Source organism: Sparus aurata, chromosome 17, assembly GCF_900880675.1.
Source record: "Sparus aurata chromosome 17, fSpaAur1.1, whole genome shotgun sequence".
NCBI classification, from domain to species: Eukaryota; Metazoa; Chordata; class Actinopteri; order Spariformes; family Sparidae; genus Sparus; species Sparus aurata.
The window spans coordinates 2,869,545-2,887,907 of NC_044203.1; the positions used below are offsets into that span (position 1 = coordinate 2,869,545).

At 44.2% G+C, this 18,363-nt stretch overlaps 1 protein-coding gene across 1 annotated transcript; it reads right to left on the reverse strand.

The window, feature by feature from the left end:
* Positions 1-1,326: 1,326 nt before the first annotated feature.
* popdc3 (popeye domain cAMP effector 3) lies at positions 1,327-17,354 on the reverse strand. The gene is made up of 3 exons (XM_030394383.1): positions 15,706-17,354; positions 5,078-5,186; positions 1,327-4,210 (listed from the first exon to the last, which is right to left on the reverse strand). Exons 1-3 carry the CDS (start codon positions 16,209-16,211, stop codon positions 3,932-3,934), a joined length of 894 nt encoding a protein of 297 aa, XP_030250243.1. The 5' UTR covers positions 16,212-17,354; the 3' UTR covers positions 1,327-3,931.
* Positions 17,355-18,363: the final 1,009 nt, after the last annotated feature.

Genomic DNA, 18,363 nt, shown 5'->3' on the forward strand with positions numbered 1-18,363 from the left:
TTCAATGACTGTTTGCTATCTGGGGTGTGCTTAAATTTAGGTCAACTCTTCATACTCTTCAGCTCTTCAGATGTAATGTCTTGGGGGTTTTGACATTTCACTGTCATCATTTAAGCCATTCAGTGATAAAATTGGGAAAGTATAGAAGAGGTGCACAATTAAATCATCTCAAGTGCATTGATCTATGGACTGCACAACACAGAAGATCAGGGTGATTTTATACACGGGAAGTCAATCTTTTTTGGCTTCATGTGGCACTGAGCAGCTTTCATAGTCTCCTTGTGGCAGAAATGACATATTTCACATTTATTTGCTTAGAAAAATAAACACAATGACAAGTTTATTTACCGTGGTTAACTGTAACTGTGTACTGGGTAATTACAGTGTTTGTTCTTGCAGAAAAAGAAGTTGGACGGTAAAGATGAGAATTAAGTGAACATTATAGTTTGGTTGTAGTATTTGCATCTTTAAGACAGGTTGTTAGCAGGTAATGCTACAAATGTGTGTGGACTCATATTTTAACTGTGACTGTAGTTACTGTAATTACCTGTCCACTACCTGCAAGTGTAGTGTGCATTATTTCTTTGACACCTTTGTGGCGATTATAAGTTCAGTCAGAGGAAACACCAGCTGTAAAACGAGCTACAATCATGATACAGCATATATATCTATACACTATGACTATGGAAATGCATTTCACGCATACATTTGACTGTTTTTAACTGGATTTTAGATGTCTGAAACTAAGGTAAAAGATATGTTATGACATAACACAGTAAACAGAAAAATCAGTGACATTTCCAGCAGTTGCCATGTAATTTGCTTTTTGGAAAACAATTATTGCAGCGGCAGCCACTCCTCTTTGCTTAATGGAAAAAAAGTGGAAGGTGGAAATGAAAAACACATTAGGTTTAAAGTACTTGGCTATGTCGTGGAAAATCGGCTGCTGCGTTTATTTTGATGGTTAAATTATCAGAACACACAACTTGTTCAACAACAGTCTGGTGTGAGGATGCAATTAGGGATACGAATACTACATACTAAGAATCGACCAAGAATTGTGTTAGCACAATTCCCTTTTGGAAAGATCATTGCTGCAAACCACAAAGTGGCAGAGCACAATATGAGGAATTACTAGATTACACTAGATTATTTTTCTTTTTATCTTTTAGTCTTTTATGTAATGATATATTGTATGTCATCATATAGTCATGTGTAGTTTGTCAATAGGTCTACTAAATCGATTTTCAAAAAGTTTACTGTATTAAACTACTGTGGCCAATTCACTGAATATTAAATGCAACCATCACAAAATCTACACAGTAATCATTTAGTAAGTATAATTTATTTTTACAGTATAATATCGACACAATAACTCTGTTTACATCCACATTTACATTTGCACACTATTACATTCACAATAGGCACCGATCTATTCTGTCAACATTACTCATCACAGTTAAGACATCTGCAGCCACCTGTTTTTTTCACTTTATACATTCATAACGTATGTATACATACAAATAAATCCCTTTCAGTGAAAGCATGAGTAAATGGTTGTAAACAAAGTTGCTCAGCACAGCTGTTTGTCTTTAGGTTCAGTTTCACTTTTTCAGCACAATCTGAAGTGTCATAAGTCTATAATCACACAGACTGTAACCAGCTCTTCTCAGTTATATTCAAACCTTTATGTGGACGTAATCAACAGTCTGGTCAGAAGACACAGAGAAGAATGACTTCCTCAGTCAAAGTTCTGCACTGTGCTAACTTTAAATGCATGTTAAGTTGACTGAAGATCTACAGCTGGGGTTTCTTCTGTTCTATTTCAGTATGTGATTAGAACCACAGAGAGGCACTTTTAACACAAGTTTTCCTAATTGTTTTTCTCCTGGTTAATTGCCTAGAAAGTGCTCAGACAGAATGTAAGTGTCCAGGACTGGATAGTAAGTGATAATTCAAGAAAATCCCAGTGGCTGAGCCTCAGGAGGTAGAGTGGTCATCTACAAAACAAAGGGTCGGTGATGCTATATAAATAAAGCTCATTAACATCATTACAGTTGGTGTCTAATTCACTATAATGTGTACAACCCCAGGCAGAAGCCAGTGTTTGGGCAGGATTGGACAGCTACAAAAGGTTGCCGGTGAATACACAGTCAAGAGCAGCTAGTCCATATTTCACTTGGAATATTTTTTAGATGGGTACAACCACAACAATGAGTCACCAAAATATTCGCCAAACTACCAGCTTAATGGAGAAGTTCAACATTTTGGAAAAATGCACCTTAATTTTAACATTAGGTCACAATGACTGTGCACCGTGAATGTATGTGGAGAAGTAGGTTCCACTTTCCAAGATGGCGTCCCTTTCATTTGGATAAAGTATGAACAGAGCATCCATATTAAAGAATCCCTCTGCCAGAGCTGTCCAACTTCCTGTTGGCTCACATGAATGACATAAAAACAACTTACTGACTCTGCACTTCAGCATGTTTCAGATTTTATTGGGTGGTTCCACCATCTTGCGTTGCCGCCATTACTGCTGGATCACTGGTTGGATTAAAGACATTAGACAGTGGCCCCCAGTTGCTGATTAGGTACCATATATGGACGTCAATCTCAATATTGTCATATTTTACATATTAAACATTTATTATGATGTATAGATAACAGACAAATAGAGAAAAAAACATGACCATCCAACACATTTCAACTGACATACTGTGTCATATACTACGGTATGTATTCAAGATTATTCCATATATGGCCTGGCTATGACTAACAAAATACCAACTCCATAACAGGCCGAAATTACATTCACAATAATATTGATAAATCAATAATAAATTCAACATGAGTCCTAGGGAATCAATGTAAAGTATAGGCTATGTTCTCAGACAGTGGCACTTCTCATGAACTTAAAGCTTGTGTTTTTTACTTGCAGTTTTGTTCCAAACTTGAAATTTGTCACAGTGTGACTGCTGGAGAAATTCTTCTTTATTTTCTAGACAGAGTTGTCAAAAGTACATTACACAGAAAGTATAAGTAACGAGATGTCACTGCAGTATTGGCGACTCATTTATTTCTAATACTTAACTGGATTTGTGTAAACAAAGACCAACTTTGCTCATAGACCATATCTGTTACATGTCAAGAAATAATTTAGGCACCAATTCTCCTGAAAATCACAAATTTCTGTTGTGTATGTATTCAACAAATGACAAAAAGGCTAAGGTAGATATAGACAAACTTTCCACCCCTAGTGTTTTCAAGCAATATTACTGTCAGCACTGCTGCTGCAAAGACAATGGATCCCTTTCTGTTTTCTGTAATTTAGTAACAACCAGAATTCCTTTGTTCATTTAGTCTGGAGAGAGCAAAGCCGATGGACATGGTGCCAGGCTGCCAACCTGAATGAAACTCCAGTCAGCCTTCAATTCCTGGGAGATTTTGTGCCCGGTGGTCAAAAAATACGTGTTTCTGATATCTCAACTGCCTGTCAAAAACCTTAGAGATGAACATCATTTGCAAGGCAACCATAAAGTAGCCAACATACATCTATCATTCATCTGAGCCTGGTTTCATGTGTTGAAGCAATCCCTCAAGAGTATCCTCTGATCTGGCACAACACATGTATTGACAAGGCTGCCAGCTCCATCTACCTCATATGCATATTGAGATCTGACTATGGGGTTAAATTTACCAGTTTGACACCCCCTCACCCTAAATGGTACAGATAACACTCTGCTTTGCCCACCTACAGTAACTAACACCCAGTGCAGTGAGTCGCTCAAGTGTTTAAGTGGAGTGTTGTGTGTGTGTGTGTGTGTGTGTGTGTGTGTGTGTGTGTGTGCGCGTGTATGTGTGTGTGTGTGTGTGTGTGTGTGTGTGTGTGTGTGTGTGTGTGTGCGCGAGTATGTGAGTGTGTGTGTGTTCAGGCAGTCCTTTCACCCTGCACTGGCAATTGCAGGAAGGCATCTGTTTTTTCTAATTCAGTCCCTGGCATGTGACAGTAACTTGGTAAGCGGAGATCATAGCGGTGCCCAGAGCTGTCAAAAGCCTTGTTGTTGAGGGAGTACAGCTTCTCTGCAATGTCATTGCGCACAACCAGGGCAAAGATCTTGGCTATGTAACGATGCTTGGCAAAAAGCAGATAGAGTTTCTTCCTCCTCCACGCCACGTAACGGCAGGGGTTATCAGCACGCAGGGTCACCTGTGAGGAAAGAAAGAGAAAGAATAAATGATCACAAAGAGGTGGTACTGACAGGACACAAGCTGACATTCATACATGTTAGTTAAAGGATGATTTCATTTCATTACAACCTGGGTCTAATCTTGTAGTTTTGCCTAGGAACAGATTCAACCCAAGATCAAACTTAGGATGAATATTCCCTTTTAAGGTTTAATCAAACTGACTAAATACTATGTTCTAATACTAATACTCATGAGCCATCAGTGGGATTTTTTTGTACATAATAACCTAATTTGACTGTTTTGTTGGTAAACAACGTACAATTACAGATATAAAAATGTCTTTTTTTTGTGTAAGTTTTCAGTATTTCCACTGTAGATTTTTGGTGTGTGTACACTGATGTATTTCTATTGTTTTTGTCAACAACACATCTTTTTCACAACAGGCCTTAATACGTGCCACAGCAGGTAGAGCACAGGTTAAGCATTAATAATAATAATGATAATAATAACAGTGGCTCAATGCCCCACCTTTCACAGCACCAGGACCCTGGAAGTGGCTCACCTAATTCAGTCGTCAATAATGTCATTGATTACAACTACACTTTTCATACCATTATGTCACCATTACTGCTGTGAAAAAGATCTATAAAAGGTTTATGGCACTAAGAAATAAGTTAGATCAGGCTATGGATACACAGTGAGTGAGTATCATCCTTTAACTGCACTTGACGTTACATAAACACCCTTGTTGGGCTCATGAAGATTTATGAACCTAAAACTAGGGTTTTAGGATAACAGCTTGACCCTGCTGACACAGGCTTTGGTGAACAGAGTTACTGATGTGAAAAATGTGTTTTCTTGTACATGCACATGAGCTCAAATGAACCTGGAATACACCCTCCTCTGAAGGTCTGAGAGAGTCCCATTCAGGTGAATCCAGAAACTGGAAGGGGTAGATATAGTGCAGAAACTCTCCATTAACAGTCACACGGATTCTGCAGGAAAACAGATGAAATAAATGATATTTACTATTACATATAGAGCAGGTCAACACTATTAATGGCGATCTAGAATCTCAAAAAATTACCTTTTTTTCCGCTTTGAGAGTTTGCCTACATTACACAGTGTTGCTCTAACTGTCCTCCTTAATGCACACACTTGTCTCCCTTTTCTGTCTTTCTCTGCTTTCTTTTTTCTCTCTACCCACAATGTAAACTCCTTCTTTTTCAATCAGCAGGGAGTCTTTTACAAAGTTGGCCTAAAAACACACTTTGCATTCAGGATTTTTTTCATCTGCCATTCTTTTGTCATAACAGCTGGTTGGAGGAAGCCTGTTCTCTTTCATAATATTTCGCTCGATGTCTCACTATGGGGATGCACGCCCCCGCTGCAGCCCTCAGAAGCATTAATCTCATTACGCCAATCCTGATTGGCTGGTGAAACGTGTCCGTCTGCCTCAGGTAGTCCCGTCTACCTCAAATACCGTATGCGGACGGGAGCACGTCATTCAAACACCTCTTCTCACTCGGAGAATATCTCATGTCCAGGGCTAGCCAGCTAAACTGTCCACAGACAGATCTTATTCAGCTTCTGTCACCGGGCGCTATTAGCTTTGGATATTTTTTCTGCTTCGTCGGTCACACCAGATCGAACCCAGTGCTTTCCATCCCCTCCACGGCTTGGTCAGCACTGTCCTCGACACCCCACCACGGCAGTTCGAGCACCGAGAATTAGCACACCAGCTAATCTCTCGACTTCTTCACGGTTAGCACACCAGCTAACTGCCTCGACTCCCTGCCTGCACACCAGCTCGCGAGGAATGGAGGCTAAAACCCCTCACACCAGAGGGCACGGAGACTCTGGAGCCCGACTCTGTTGTTGCGGGAATAAGATATCGAGTAAGGATCCACACCAGGTCTGCTCGAGCTGCCTGGGGCTGGAACACGCCCAGCTAGCTATCGACGTCCCCGGCTCGTGTCAACACTGTGCGGTGTTCACCATCAAGAGTCCCCGCAGACGGCTAGCCCGCCAGGCTAGCTTGTCTGGACATGACCCTTATCTCCCTCCTGACGGCGCCGCCGTCGAAGCCGGAGAGGAGACGGGGGTCGTTGCGGTGGCGATACCGGAGGCTAGCGCCAGCTGCGGTTCCCAGCTCGACCTAGCCGCGGATCTCCCACAGGAGGAAGACGTCCTGGAACTGGACTATGGGGACGACAAAGATGCCGCCTCGGAACTCCTCGTATCAGAGGATGAAGAGGAGGATGACATCTTCATCACTCCGGCCCGGGCTGCACAGCCCGCAGCCTCCGTCGCCTCTCGGGATGGAGATGAGAGTAGCACATCAGCTTCTCCTCTCCCCAGCTCGGACATGCTCGACGTGTGCAAATGCGCCGCTGCCCGGCTGGCCATCCCCTGGCCTGCTGTCGTAGCTGAGACCACCAGATCCCGCTACGAGGGGAAGAAATTGCCCTCGGCCAAGAGTGTGATGAAGCAACTTCTCCCCGTCTTCCCAGAGCTGCTTGATGAGGTAGTGCGCTCATGGCGAGACCACCCTTACAGCAGCAGGAGCCCGATTCCCGGAGCCTCGTCCCTGGACTGTGAAGCGATGAAGAGCCTGGGTCTGCTCCGCATGCCTCCGATGGAGCCACTCGTTGCAGCGCACCTTCACCTGCGGCTGTCATCGGTGTCCTCCTGGAGCCCCAGCCTGCCATCCAAGTCCAACCGTTTTCAGTCTCAGGACCCAGTCACGTGGGAGGAGATACCGGTCATCACCGACCTGTGTCTCCGTGTCCAAAGCTGCACGGTCCAGGCCACAGGAAGAGCGCTGGGGGCTATGGTTCTGCAGGGACGAGCGTGGTGGCTCAACCTTGCCAACCTGTCAGACAGAGAGAAGGACGATGTCCTGGACATGCCCATTGTCCCGGAGGGGATTTTTGGCTCCGCGTTGGCCTCGATGCAACGGCGGTGTGAAGCCAAAAAGAAGGAAGACGAAGCTCTCCAGCTCTGTCTCCCTCGGAAGCCCCCAGCTCCCTCTCTGCCTGCACAGCGCAAAACCTTCGCGCAGGCTGCTTCTCAAGCCTCGCAGAATCGGCAAAATTGTCAAAATAAGCAGCGCCGCACAAGCTTCTTTACGCGTTCCCTCCCCTGGCCTTGATACCCCCAACTCTGTCCAGAGCGAGGGAACACGGCCACGCACTGATTTTGATAGCTCCGCATCGGCCCACTATGCACTGGCTGGCGGAGATATATCGGCTCCTGTGCGCTTAGCCTTGGCAGCTCCCGCTGCGGCGGGACCTGCTATCACAGGGGGGAGGGACGCCCTTCCACCCGCACCAGGAACGCATGGCGTTGTGGGCTTGGCCCCTGAGTGGCTCAACCTGTCAGCTGTGGGATTCTCACAGCGTGTGATTTCCACCATACAAAGTGCTCGAGCCTCCTCCACTAGGTCTCTGTATGACTGTAAGTGGAGAGTGTTTGAGGGGTGGTGTCACAGAAACGGCCACATTCCCTTTCAGTGTCCAGTAGGAGTGTTATTGTCATTCTTGCAGGATCTGATTGACAAACGTAAAGCCTTCTCCACGGTTAAAGTGTACTTGGCAGCAATCGCCGCCTGTCACGTGGGGTTTGGGAAGCAAACCGCGAGCCAGCACCTGCTGGTTTGCCGTTTCATGTAGGGAGCGCGCAGGCTTCTCCCCGTGTTCAGACCACTGGTACCACCATGGGATCTGGCTGTGGTTCTGGAGGGGCTTAAAGGCCCTCCCTTTGAGCCACTGGAGGGAGCAGCCTTGAAACACGTGTCTCTCAAGACAGTGTTGTTACTGGCTCTGGCTTCAGCTAAATGAGTTAGTGACATCCACGCGCTTTCGGTTCATCCGTCATGCGCTCAGCTCTTCCCGGGGGATGTAAGGATGATTTTGAAGCCCAACCCGGCTTTTGTGCTTAAGGTTGTGGGCTCATGTTCTCCTATTGATCTTGTGGCTTTTGCTGCTTCACCAGGAGAGCAGCGGGCGCATGCGTTGTGTCCAGTACGTGCGGTGCACACTTACATGGACAGGACGAATGGTTTCAGGAGGAGCGATCAGCTGTTCGTCTCCTGGGCTAATCCTCATAAGGGGAAACCTATCACAAACCAGCGCCCACTGGGTGGTGGAGGCGATTGCTTTGGCCTATACGAGTCAGGGTTTGCAGCCACCTGTGGGCCTGTGAGCGCACTCGACTCTGGGTTTGGCCGCATCCTGGGCCTTATTCAGGGGAGTCTCTGTTCAGGACATCTGTGCTGCAGCGGGTTGGTCCTCGCCTCTCACTTTTGTCCATTTCCATATGCTGGACGTCTCCGCTCCGTGCGTGGCACGTGCGGTTTTGCTGTCCTGATAGAAACAGAGCGTTTTTCCCTGTAGGTTGGTGGACGCGAGATACGCTTGTCTGGCAATACGGGAGCTACCACATCCCATAGTGAGACATCGAGCGAAATATTATGAATGAGAACTTAAGGTTATTTACATAACCCCTGTTCTCTGAGTAATATGAGTGAGATGTCTCACCAGACAACCCTTCTTGCTTGGGCGAGTGAGAAGAGGTGCTTATCTTGAATGACGTGCTCCTGTCCGCATACGGTATTTGAGGTAGACGGGACTACCTGAGGCGGACGGACACGTTTCACCAGCCAATCAGGATTGGCGTAATGAGATTAATGCTTCTGAGGGCTGCAGCGGGGCGTGCATCCCCATAGTGAGACATCTCACTCATATTACTCAGAGAACCGGGGTTATGTAAATAACCTTAAGTTATATAGCCTACCAAAACCAACATGCACGCAAAGACATCGCAACAATCAGGTGCACTCAGGAGATAGTACAAAACAACAGCATACATAGGTCAACATTGAACAGGAGAGGGCTGCATCGCAATCAGTGTGTTAACAGGAGGCAGGTAACACCAGAGACCTCTCTCTCTCTCTCTCTCTCTCTGGGAATTAGAAAAAAAGACAAAAAAGGAGAAAGCAGACAAAACAACAGTAAAAATAATAAACTGATAAAGAGGAAAAGGAAACTGAAGATATAAAAGAGAGGGTTACCTCCATTCTTCCTCTTACCTCTCCCTCCTCCAGGGGAGCTGGGCGACCCAGTTCACATAAAAAGTTATCTCATGACGCTTTTCAACTGGAACCAATCTAGACCATACTATCTAAGTAATTCATTTACAGACCCAACATTCTCCCATGAGCAAGTATAACATAATATATAACATAACTTCTCTTCCACCTCCTACATCATCTTGAGAGGATGTCATATCCACTGCCCTCCACTCAGACTCCACATAGCACATAGAATCTGAGTGTTCTGTTCACTGCAGGTGAACAATTTTAGGTTCCATTAAATTACCATCACTGAGAACCAGTCTTGGTCATCACACATCGCAACCCTGGTTGAAACAAGCACAGAAAAGGCTTCTTCAAGGCTCTCTCGACAGAAACTAAGGAAGGCTCAATTCTGCAGCCAGATTCCGGTCAGCTTTAACAGAGGAGCGATAAAAAGCATCCTGACTGGAAACATCACAAACTGACATGGCTCATCACGGCCCAGGACAGGAAGGCTCCACACTGATTGTGGTAACACATTGTAATATCTGAGTCATATCAAACTGGGCTCCTGCAGGGTACTGATTAAAGCAATGTTGATAGGGATAAAACATTGAATATGTTGAGATGAGTGGCATGAGGCAGCTGAGGCCAAACTGATCATTTGGAAAATATCAGAGTAGCCTTATGATTACACATACAGGGTTTCCCCCAGAAAACTTAGCCCGGTGGTAGATTGGAAGGGCGGCCCACCGGCGGCGAAGCATGTTTTTTTTCGTGACAGGGGCCTTACATAGGCCAGCAACTGACTGATGGCAGTGCCCTATAGGTAACAGATTCATGACGTAGTAGAGTTTAGAGTGGTTACATACTGTCTTGCATTAAATCAGAGTTAAAAGTTAATTGGTGGGCAATTACGTGCCTCAGAAGCCAGTAAAGGCATTTAAAACCACCAATTATGGCTTCATGCTCCATATTAATCACTGGTTAGAATGCTGCAGCGATTGACAAGCCTACAACATGAAAACAGTTCAAGCTATCGGATATTTCATAATAGATATTTCATTATAATCAGTGACATATATTTACATTTGAAACAATGTGGCATTGTCGTTGAGGGAGTACAGCATTTGCTTCATGCTTGCTGCCATATTGATGCTGGTGTGATGGTGGACCCAACATGAGTGTTTAGTACATCTGGCCTATAAGTAGCGCAAGGAGCTTCAATAAAAGCTCTATGACTTGTGTTCATGTCAGGAACCTGTGACAGTGCAACATGCTTTGATTTCTTGTAGAAACTATGACTGCCAAAGACAAGATCTACTCAGAGAATTGCAAGAAATTGGCTTGGAGGAAGTATCTCTGAAAAATATTTTAGAAGTAGGGTCAAGCAGGAGGGGAAAACGCTGTTATTTTAAATTCTTAAAAGACACCGGTCTATATAGCACAGTGATTCTTAACCGGTGGGGCCCGCCCCCCTGGGGGGCGCGGACACTCTCCCAGGGGGGCGCCAGTAGGCTACAGGATGGGAGAGAAAACAAAAATCAGAAAATAAAAAAAAATAAAAAAGAAATCACGAAAGTTTCCCCCATGTCGAAATGCAAGTGGTTGGACTATTATAACACACAAACAAATCATCCTTCTGGCGACTTTTTTTGTCAAAAGCGACTACCGACAAATCTAGCGACTTTTACTGGTGTTATTGGAGACTTTTGTGGTGTTTGGAGACTCTGACTTGAAAGCACTCCGCAGTTACTGTGCTCAACGAGCACCGGCTGCTGCCGTGAGTCCCTCCCCGAACAAAAGCACTCACAGGCGGTCAGTCCCTCAGTAGCCTGCAGTCAGAGCAGAGAGGAGACACACAGCACTCCGCGTCCAGGCTGCAAATGAATCGCAGATGCGCATGACCGCCGTCGTTCCGGTGTACAGAGCGGGGTGTAAATGTACCGTATATTACCAAATAATAGCCGGGTTTCAATTAACCGCAGGGTCCCTTTAAATGCCGGGTGCAGGTGTAAATTTTGATAAATAACCGCAGGGGAAACACCTGGGAAACACCCCGACGTAATTATCATGACGTCTACCGTCACGTCTCTTTAGGAGCGGCAGCGCGGCTTTCTGTGTGAATTACATGAATTACAATTACTGCCCTGCCGCTCCGAAATAAATGCCGAGTCTAATTCATTTATTTTTTTTAAATCAAGGAAGAAGACGTGACCACTGACACTGCACGTTTTTCTTCTTCGCCTTTTTCACGTGTTGTGCTGCTTTCTGTCAGTCAGTATCACACTGATGATCGCCATGGCTCCGGTGCAGCAAAAAAATCAAAAGTACGACTTGAAATTCAAACGTTCTTTCGTAAAATATGCAGAGGAAAGCTCGGGAGAAGCAGCCGCTGGATGTTTCTCTGTCGACCCCATGAGTGAAAGACTGGCGAAAAAATCAAACGGAGCTTCAGTGTCTGTCCGAGGAGGACAGCAGCAGGGCCAGGCTGCCTGGTGGAGGCAGGAAGAAGGCGAGCGAGGAGCCTGACATAAACATGCGGGGATGAGTTATCAGCAAACGGGCACGCCACGAGAGAGTGTCCCGCAGAATGATCAGGGCGATGGAGAAACAAATGTACGCCACCGTGAGTGACAGCAGAGATGAGGAGTTTGCAGCGAGTGCTGGTTGGCTGAATCGTTTCCTCCGCCGCAACAACTTCACTTGCAGAAGGATGCCAGAGAATTCACAGAGAAGCTGGAGAAGTTTGTGACATTTCATCCCGGATTTTTGAGAGGAAGGAATTAAACGCCTGTCCCAAATTGCCACCTGGTCTGTTCAGTGATAAACGCCCCGGCTATTATTTGGTATAAAACGGTATAATAACTCCCCCGGCCCGGGAGACAGACGCATCACAGTGCTCAGCTGCAGACACAGCAGAGAGGTGACGAGACGCGACTCATCATGACTGACAGGCATCAAGGCCACTCAGCGTTACCTTACCGACCCGCCCCCAGATATTTCATTCACAAAAACAGGGCCTGTGGCAATTCTGTGCATGTTGTCGGTCTCATATCTTTGTCGTGAATCTCTGTACTCTCAAACAACTCATGGGTGGAACAGTATCAAGCATTTGTTCACGACGAGCGGCTCGAGAGCGGCGTGGACACCGCTGTTAGCTCTTGTGTTAGCTGTTAGCAGTTAGCTGTTAGCTTTTAGCTGTTGACTGCTCGCTGTAGCGCTGAAAGCGTAGCGTCCAGGTTAACTGTTGACACCTGTTACCATCGAGAGTGAGATACATGTCTGGGCTTTCCCTTTGAACCATTGTCGCTACTGGTGTTTGTATCACAGGTTGATCTGGACGTCTCACGATTTGCCACAGCTGATTGACCTCACGCTGAGCTCGGGCTGGATGTCAATGTACTCTGCAGACTGTTTGACCAGCAGGCTGTATGACAGTGTACAGTTTTCACACTGACTGATAACAATGTATGCAGCTCGGAATGATGACTTTAAGTAACCATTTGAACGCAGTGCGGAATGAAAAATACCCGATGGTAACCGGTGTCACAAGGTAACCTGGACGCTGCGCTACAGCGAGCAGCTAACAGCTAACATAAGAGCTAACAGGGGTCTCCACACCGCTCTCGAGCCGCTCGGCATGAACAAATGCCTCAGCCTGTTCCACCCATGAGTTATTTGAGAGTACAGACATTCACGACAAAGATATGAGACCGACAACATGCACTTTTGGACGATTTGTGCTCTGTAGCGCTCGTCTAGAATACACATATACATGACTTGGAGCGATGAGCAGAATGTTTTTCCTGGTTAGCGGACATGGCTGAGGATCCCTCTCTCTCCAGACGGGATTCTCAAACCACACCACCAGCACACCTGGGACCCTCGCAAGTTAAAATGAACGCCAGTCAAATTCATAACTAAACCAGAGCTACATGAACAAATGTCAACAACTGCAGCTAACAGTTAGCTGAGCGGGCTTGCTGGTAGCCCGCGACATTCCAGTACAGTGTACAGGAATCAGCGCTGCTAGTAAGGCAGAAGTAGTAGACCCTCATCGAGCACACTCCTGTAACCAATCATGCTCTTGACTGAGGTTAGGACCTCCTACCTCCTCATTTACATATGGACATAGAAATACAGAAATAAATAAATGTAGGTGAACAGAAATGTAGAAATAAATGAAAAGCATTTATTCTTTTATTTATACTTTTATTTATTTATTCATTTATTTCAGCATTTATTTATTTATTCATTTATGTATGCATTTATTTATTTATGCGTTTATTTATTTCTACATTTACTAATTTATTTCAGCATTTATTTATTTATTTATATTTTATGTCAGGTTTAGTCCTCCATATCCGTGCAGTATGAGCAGATGTGTTAACGTACAGCTCTCGGTGTCTGCGAACGGCCACCGTTAGCGATTATTATCCTGTCCTCCATTGCTGTTCGTGAATGTCTGGACATCAGTGTCATGACGTCAGTGTGAATGTCAATGCTGGTAGGCTTTCAAGACACAGCGCAAAATTCTCACTAGAGTTCAACATTTTCAACTCACATGAATGCACAAATAACATAATGACGCCCAATGACACGTGCTCGCATCACCCCGCGTCCGGACAGAATGAACCATAAAATGTCATTCTGACACTGAAGGTAGATCCACGGGGCACAAATAACACTTTTTCATTCATGTCTAGCGCAACAAATAATACATTTGTGAGAATTAGGGTATTATGGTCGATATAGGAGGCGCACTAAAGCACCAAGCACATCCAATCTGGTTTTAGTTGGCATTTTATACAGCAAAAGCATTTATTTCACTATAACTAGCTGTTAAATGTGTACAGTATGTGTATGCCATATCACAAATTCGACTATTCTATTGGGACTCAGCCGGAATTTCAAATAACAATGATGCTGAGTTGAGTGGAACTTCATACTGTGTTAAATTTTGTTCTCTGATTCACATATAATTGCCTTGAGGGAGCTGTACTTAGTTTCGGAGAAACAATTCAGAATTCAGATTTTTTTTTATATTCCTATGAAAAACCAACAAATGCCAACTGTCAAATAATTATAAATGGAAATATTGACTTTGCAATAAAATGAAACAATGTTGAAGGTTTGAAACATGAGCATGAGCAATTTGAGTCACAGGTTTTAACCCTGGACAACCACAATAATTCATGTTGTTAGCTGTCTTTAAAGGAACAATCTAGTTTTAGAGAGGAAATTTAAAGTCAGAATTTTAATATTTTCAATATTAATGAGGTAACAATACACACTTTTTGCACAAGTGAATAAACAAACTGTTCTCAGAGGAAAATAAGGACTCAGAACACTCTTTGAAGCTAGACAGGTGGCAGGGTCCGCCACATATAAACAAAGTAAAACAGTATAAACTGTGTTGTCCTTTGAGGTAGGGCTGGGCGATTAATCGAATTTTGATCGCGATTTCGATTTTGGCTTCTCACGATCATGAAAACACTGTAATCGAAGAAAAACGATTAACGTGCCGCCGCGCGTCGTGTATGCAAATTACTGCGCTGTAAATGCACAGTGAACGCACCTGTGTCGCCTCCAGCTGCAGCAGTGAGTGTGTGGATCAATTGTGGAACGAGCGATTGACAACATAGCAGAAAAGCAGCCTGAGCCTTTAGTTGAAAAGAAAGGTAGGACAACTTCGGTCATTTGGAGACATTTTGGCTTCAAATCGTCGGACGTGGAGCAGAAGGAGATTGTTTGCAAAGTCTGTCACACCGTCGTGTCTGCACCCCAGGGCAACACGACACATTTATTTAACCATAAAGTGGTCTATGACAAAGTATTGAAGGAGCAAAAGACCCAAAAATGTGCAAGAGCATCAACTTCAGCTACAGCCACCGCCGCCGCAACACAGTCCTCCATTGACGACACTCTTTACAATGCCGCTCCATATCCCACCAGCTCCCGGTGACAGCGAGAGATAACGGAGGCTGTGACATTCATGCTAGCTGAGGACATGTGTCCTATCAGTACAGTTAGCAACCCAGGCTTCAAGACACTGGTCAACACTTTGGACAAGTGGTACGTGTTGCCATCACGCAAACATACAAATATTATCATCATTTACTTTTTTACTTGTTACTAATCTATCTGGTTGTTTTTCTAAAAGTTACTTTTAAAGTTGAGTTTTGGTGGCTCAATAAATCCTTTTTTTAAAATCAGTGAATAATCGTGTTTATTAATCGTGATTTCAATATCAATCATAATAATTGTGATTATCATTTTTAGCATAATTGATCAGCCCTACTTTGAGGTCAGTTTGTTTATTCAGTTTATTAATTCAATCAGCCAATGAACATCTGTCTCCGCTCATTGACGTTTCTAACACAAAATGACAGACTGCTCCTTTAAGCAAACACAACTAGAGGTGATGCAGTCACCTGCCAGAGAGCAGCACCGACAGCTTGTCAATGGGGGTTTTTCCCTCTATGGCGAAGCAGTGGTCCTCCTCGATGTCGTGGATCTCTGCATCACAGCAGGACACTATCTTCCCAAAATGAGTGAGCGACACCCCCAGTCTCTTGAACAGGCAGTTGTAAAGCTCCTGGAATTCCTTCTCGAAGGAGACGCTCCTCAGCCTGTAGGCCACATGCAGGGCTTGTCCCGAACACACCCCGAAGAGCGCGAAGCTCCACAAAAACGCGTCTGTCGTGCACAAGTCCGACCATGCCCAGAGTGTGGCGCAGAAGAAGCCCAGCGTGAGGAAGGTGAACAGGTAGAGCAGACCGTAAAACCCGCTGCCGCCCATGAAGCCGAGGAAGAGGAAGATATGAGCGAGGTGGAAGACGGAGCCCTCCGAGCTGTCCCTCCACTCCTCACACAGCGGGTACACCGTCACCTGAGGCTCCACCGTGAAGTTCATGGCTTCGAAGTCCGGAGGCTCCATGTCGACCGAAGTGACTGAAACTGGCAGTGAGTATCACACAGGCTCCAGAACCAGCGGGGTGCTCAGAAACACACTGGAAGTCCACAGAGCGTGTGAAACACAGGCGACACGTCCGTCCTAACAGCTGACTGTGGACAGGACCGCGCTCGGAGCCAGGACCGGAAACAGTGTCGATTAAAAAATAAAGCCCGACACGGAGCTGATCCGTCCTGGATCATATTCAGGTCGATCGAGGCGGGAACGACATCAGACAGCCTTTAAGAAATGTTCTGTACAACGTGAATGCATCGAATTCAACGTTCACACAAATTATACAGCCCATATCGGAATTGATAGATTTGACACTGTGAAAGAGAAGCTGCTCAATTATGTGGAATTCATAGCAGAGATATGAATGCATGTCTCCATGTCTTTGTCCCTTTTACAAGTCCTCTCATAATTTACATCAAATCAGTTTTCATTTGACCATTTAATTCTCTTTTTTTATTATTAACTTAAAGTAAAACTCCAAATTTGCATTTGATTAAAGGGTAAATCCACCAGTTTCACACATTAGCGTGTGTTTACAGGTCTTGTGGAGTGCTGCTGCATATGTGGGGAAAAAAGGAATAAAAAGCCTTTTAGTGGCTCCAGAGGAAGCTGGATCTGATAAACTGTCTCTGTTCATGTCATTCATTGCTGCATTGTGGGTAATGTAGGCACCAGCTTGTGAGAATAGTTGCTGGTCTAATGTTGCACTCATGTTGGACTCATTATAAACAGTTTTAAAACCGATGATCCAACTTGAAACAGCAGGACCAGAGATATCACCATTTTATTCCACATTCTTTTCAAACCTGATGCCTACATTTCCCACAATGCAACGTACCCCAAATGTATCAGATTGCATGTAGCATCTGCAGCCCCTTTAGGCTTTATACTCCTTTTCTACATATGCAGCACTCCACATATGTAAAAACACTTTAGGTGATGCAGTCACCTAAAACACTTTAACTATACTCATTCCTTGCAGACTACATGTTGCATAAATATCTGTTCCTCTGTGGAGCTTCTGCGTTGTGCTGGAAGTTGGTCATTAGCTAATGTTACTGGACTCCATTTCTAAACTAACATTAGCTACTGTTGCTCTCTGTTAGTGGAGGGGGGGGGGGGGCACTGAGATGACAAACTCAAGGCATAAAGTCACATGCTTTGGACTGTCATAGAAAAGCTGACCTGAGTCCTTCACAGGGAAATCCACAGTCCAGCAGCATTATAAACAACTTAAAGCAACATTATGTAGAAATTAGCATTTTGTGCAATTTGGTAAATAGGTTAGATTAAATGTAAATGTAAATGACCAAAACATGATCCCTATTAAAGCTGATACATAGATGTGCAATATGTTTTATATGTTACAGTATATTTACAGTATAGTATAGTATTTATATTGACACTTTTCATTTATTTATTTTCATGTGAATACTTGCTGCTGTTTTTTATCCTGTACTATGCCGAATTAACTGCTACTACATTTCGTTACGCTCTATACTGTAAGCTGTAATTTGAATGACAGATAAAGAAAGTCTAAGTCTAAAGTCTAGATCAGCTGTCAGAGTGCATGTTCCATGAAGGTTACTATAGTTAAGGTTCAGGGTTCAAATCCACCCAGTAGCTTTTGCTGCATTGAGTAAAATGTAACCATCACAAAACGTTGATTTTGAACCACAAGTTCTTGAGATGTCTGTAACTGAAGTTGAGAGGAAGACTAGAATTAAAAGGAAAAACAAAATGTAAAGATTTTCTTATATTTTGCACACTGTAAGGATGTCATTTGGACATCGATAGTGAACTTTGAAAAGAGGTATACAAATGTTTAATTCAGGCTCTGCACAGGAGGTCATTTTTGTCAGTGTAGTCAAAAACATTAAATTGACGTCTTTTGGATAGTTTTTGCTCAGTGGGTTGTATGTTGAAGAAAACACGTACGTAACGCTGTGATGCTACTCTCTTGTTGAAGTTACATAGTGCAGAAACAAGTGACACCATCTTAATTATTTTGAAGCTGTTAGTTTAAGGTGAAAATAGTTCCATAATGTTGCTTTAAACAACTTATACACTATAAAGGCAACTGAGAGAGACAGGGAAGGTCTCATTTTTCATGTCATGTTAC

Excerpts from the sequence above, each read along its gene's own strand:
- popdc3 (XM_030394383.1), bottom strand. The coding sequence starts at position 16,211 with ATGGAGCCTCCGGACTTCGAAGCCATGAACTTCACGGTGGAGCCTCAG. Across the intron at positions 5,187-15,705 it reads TCGGTGCTGCTCTCTGGCAG|AATCCGTGTGACTGTTAATG; the intron begins GTGACTGCATCA and ends GTTTTCCTGCAG. Across the intron at positions 4,211-5,077 it reads CAGAGGAGGGTGTATTCCAG|GTGACCCTGCGTGCTGATAA; the intron begins GTTCATTTGAGC and ends CTTTCCTCACAG.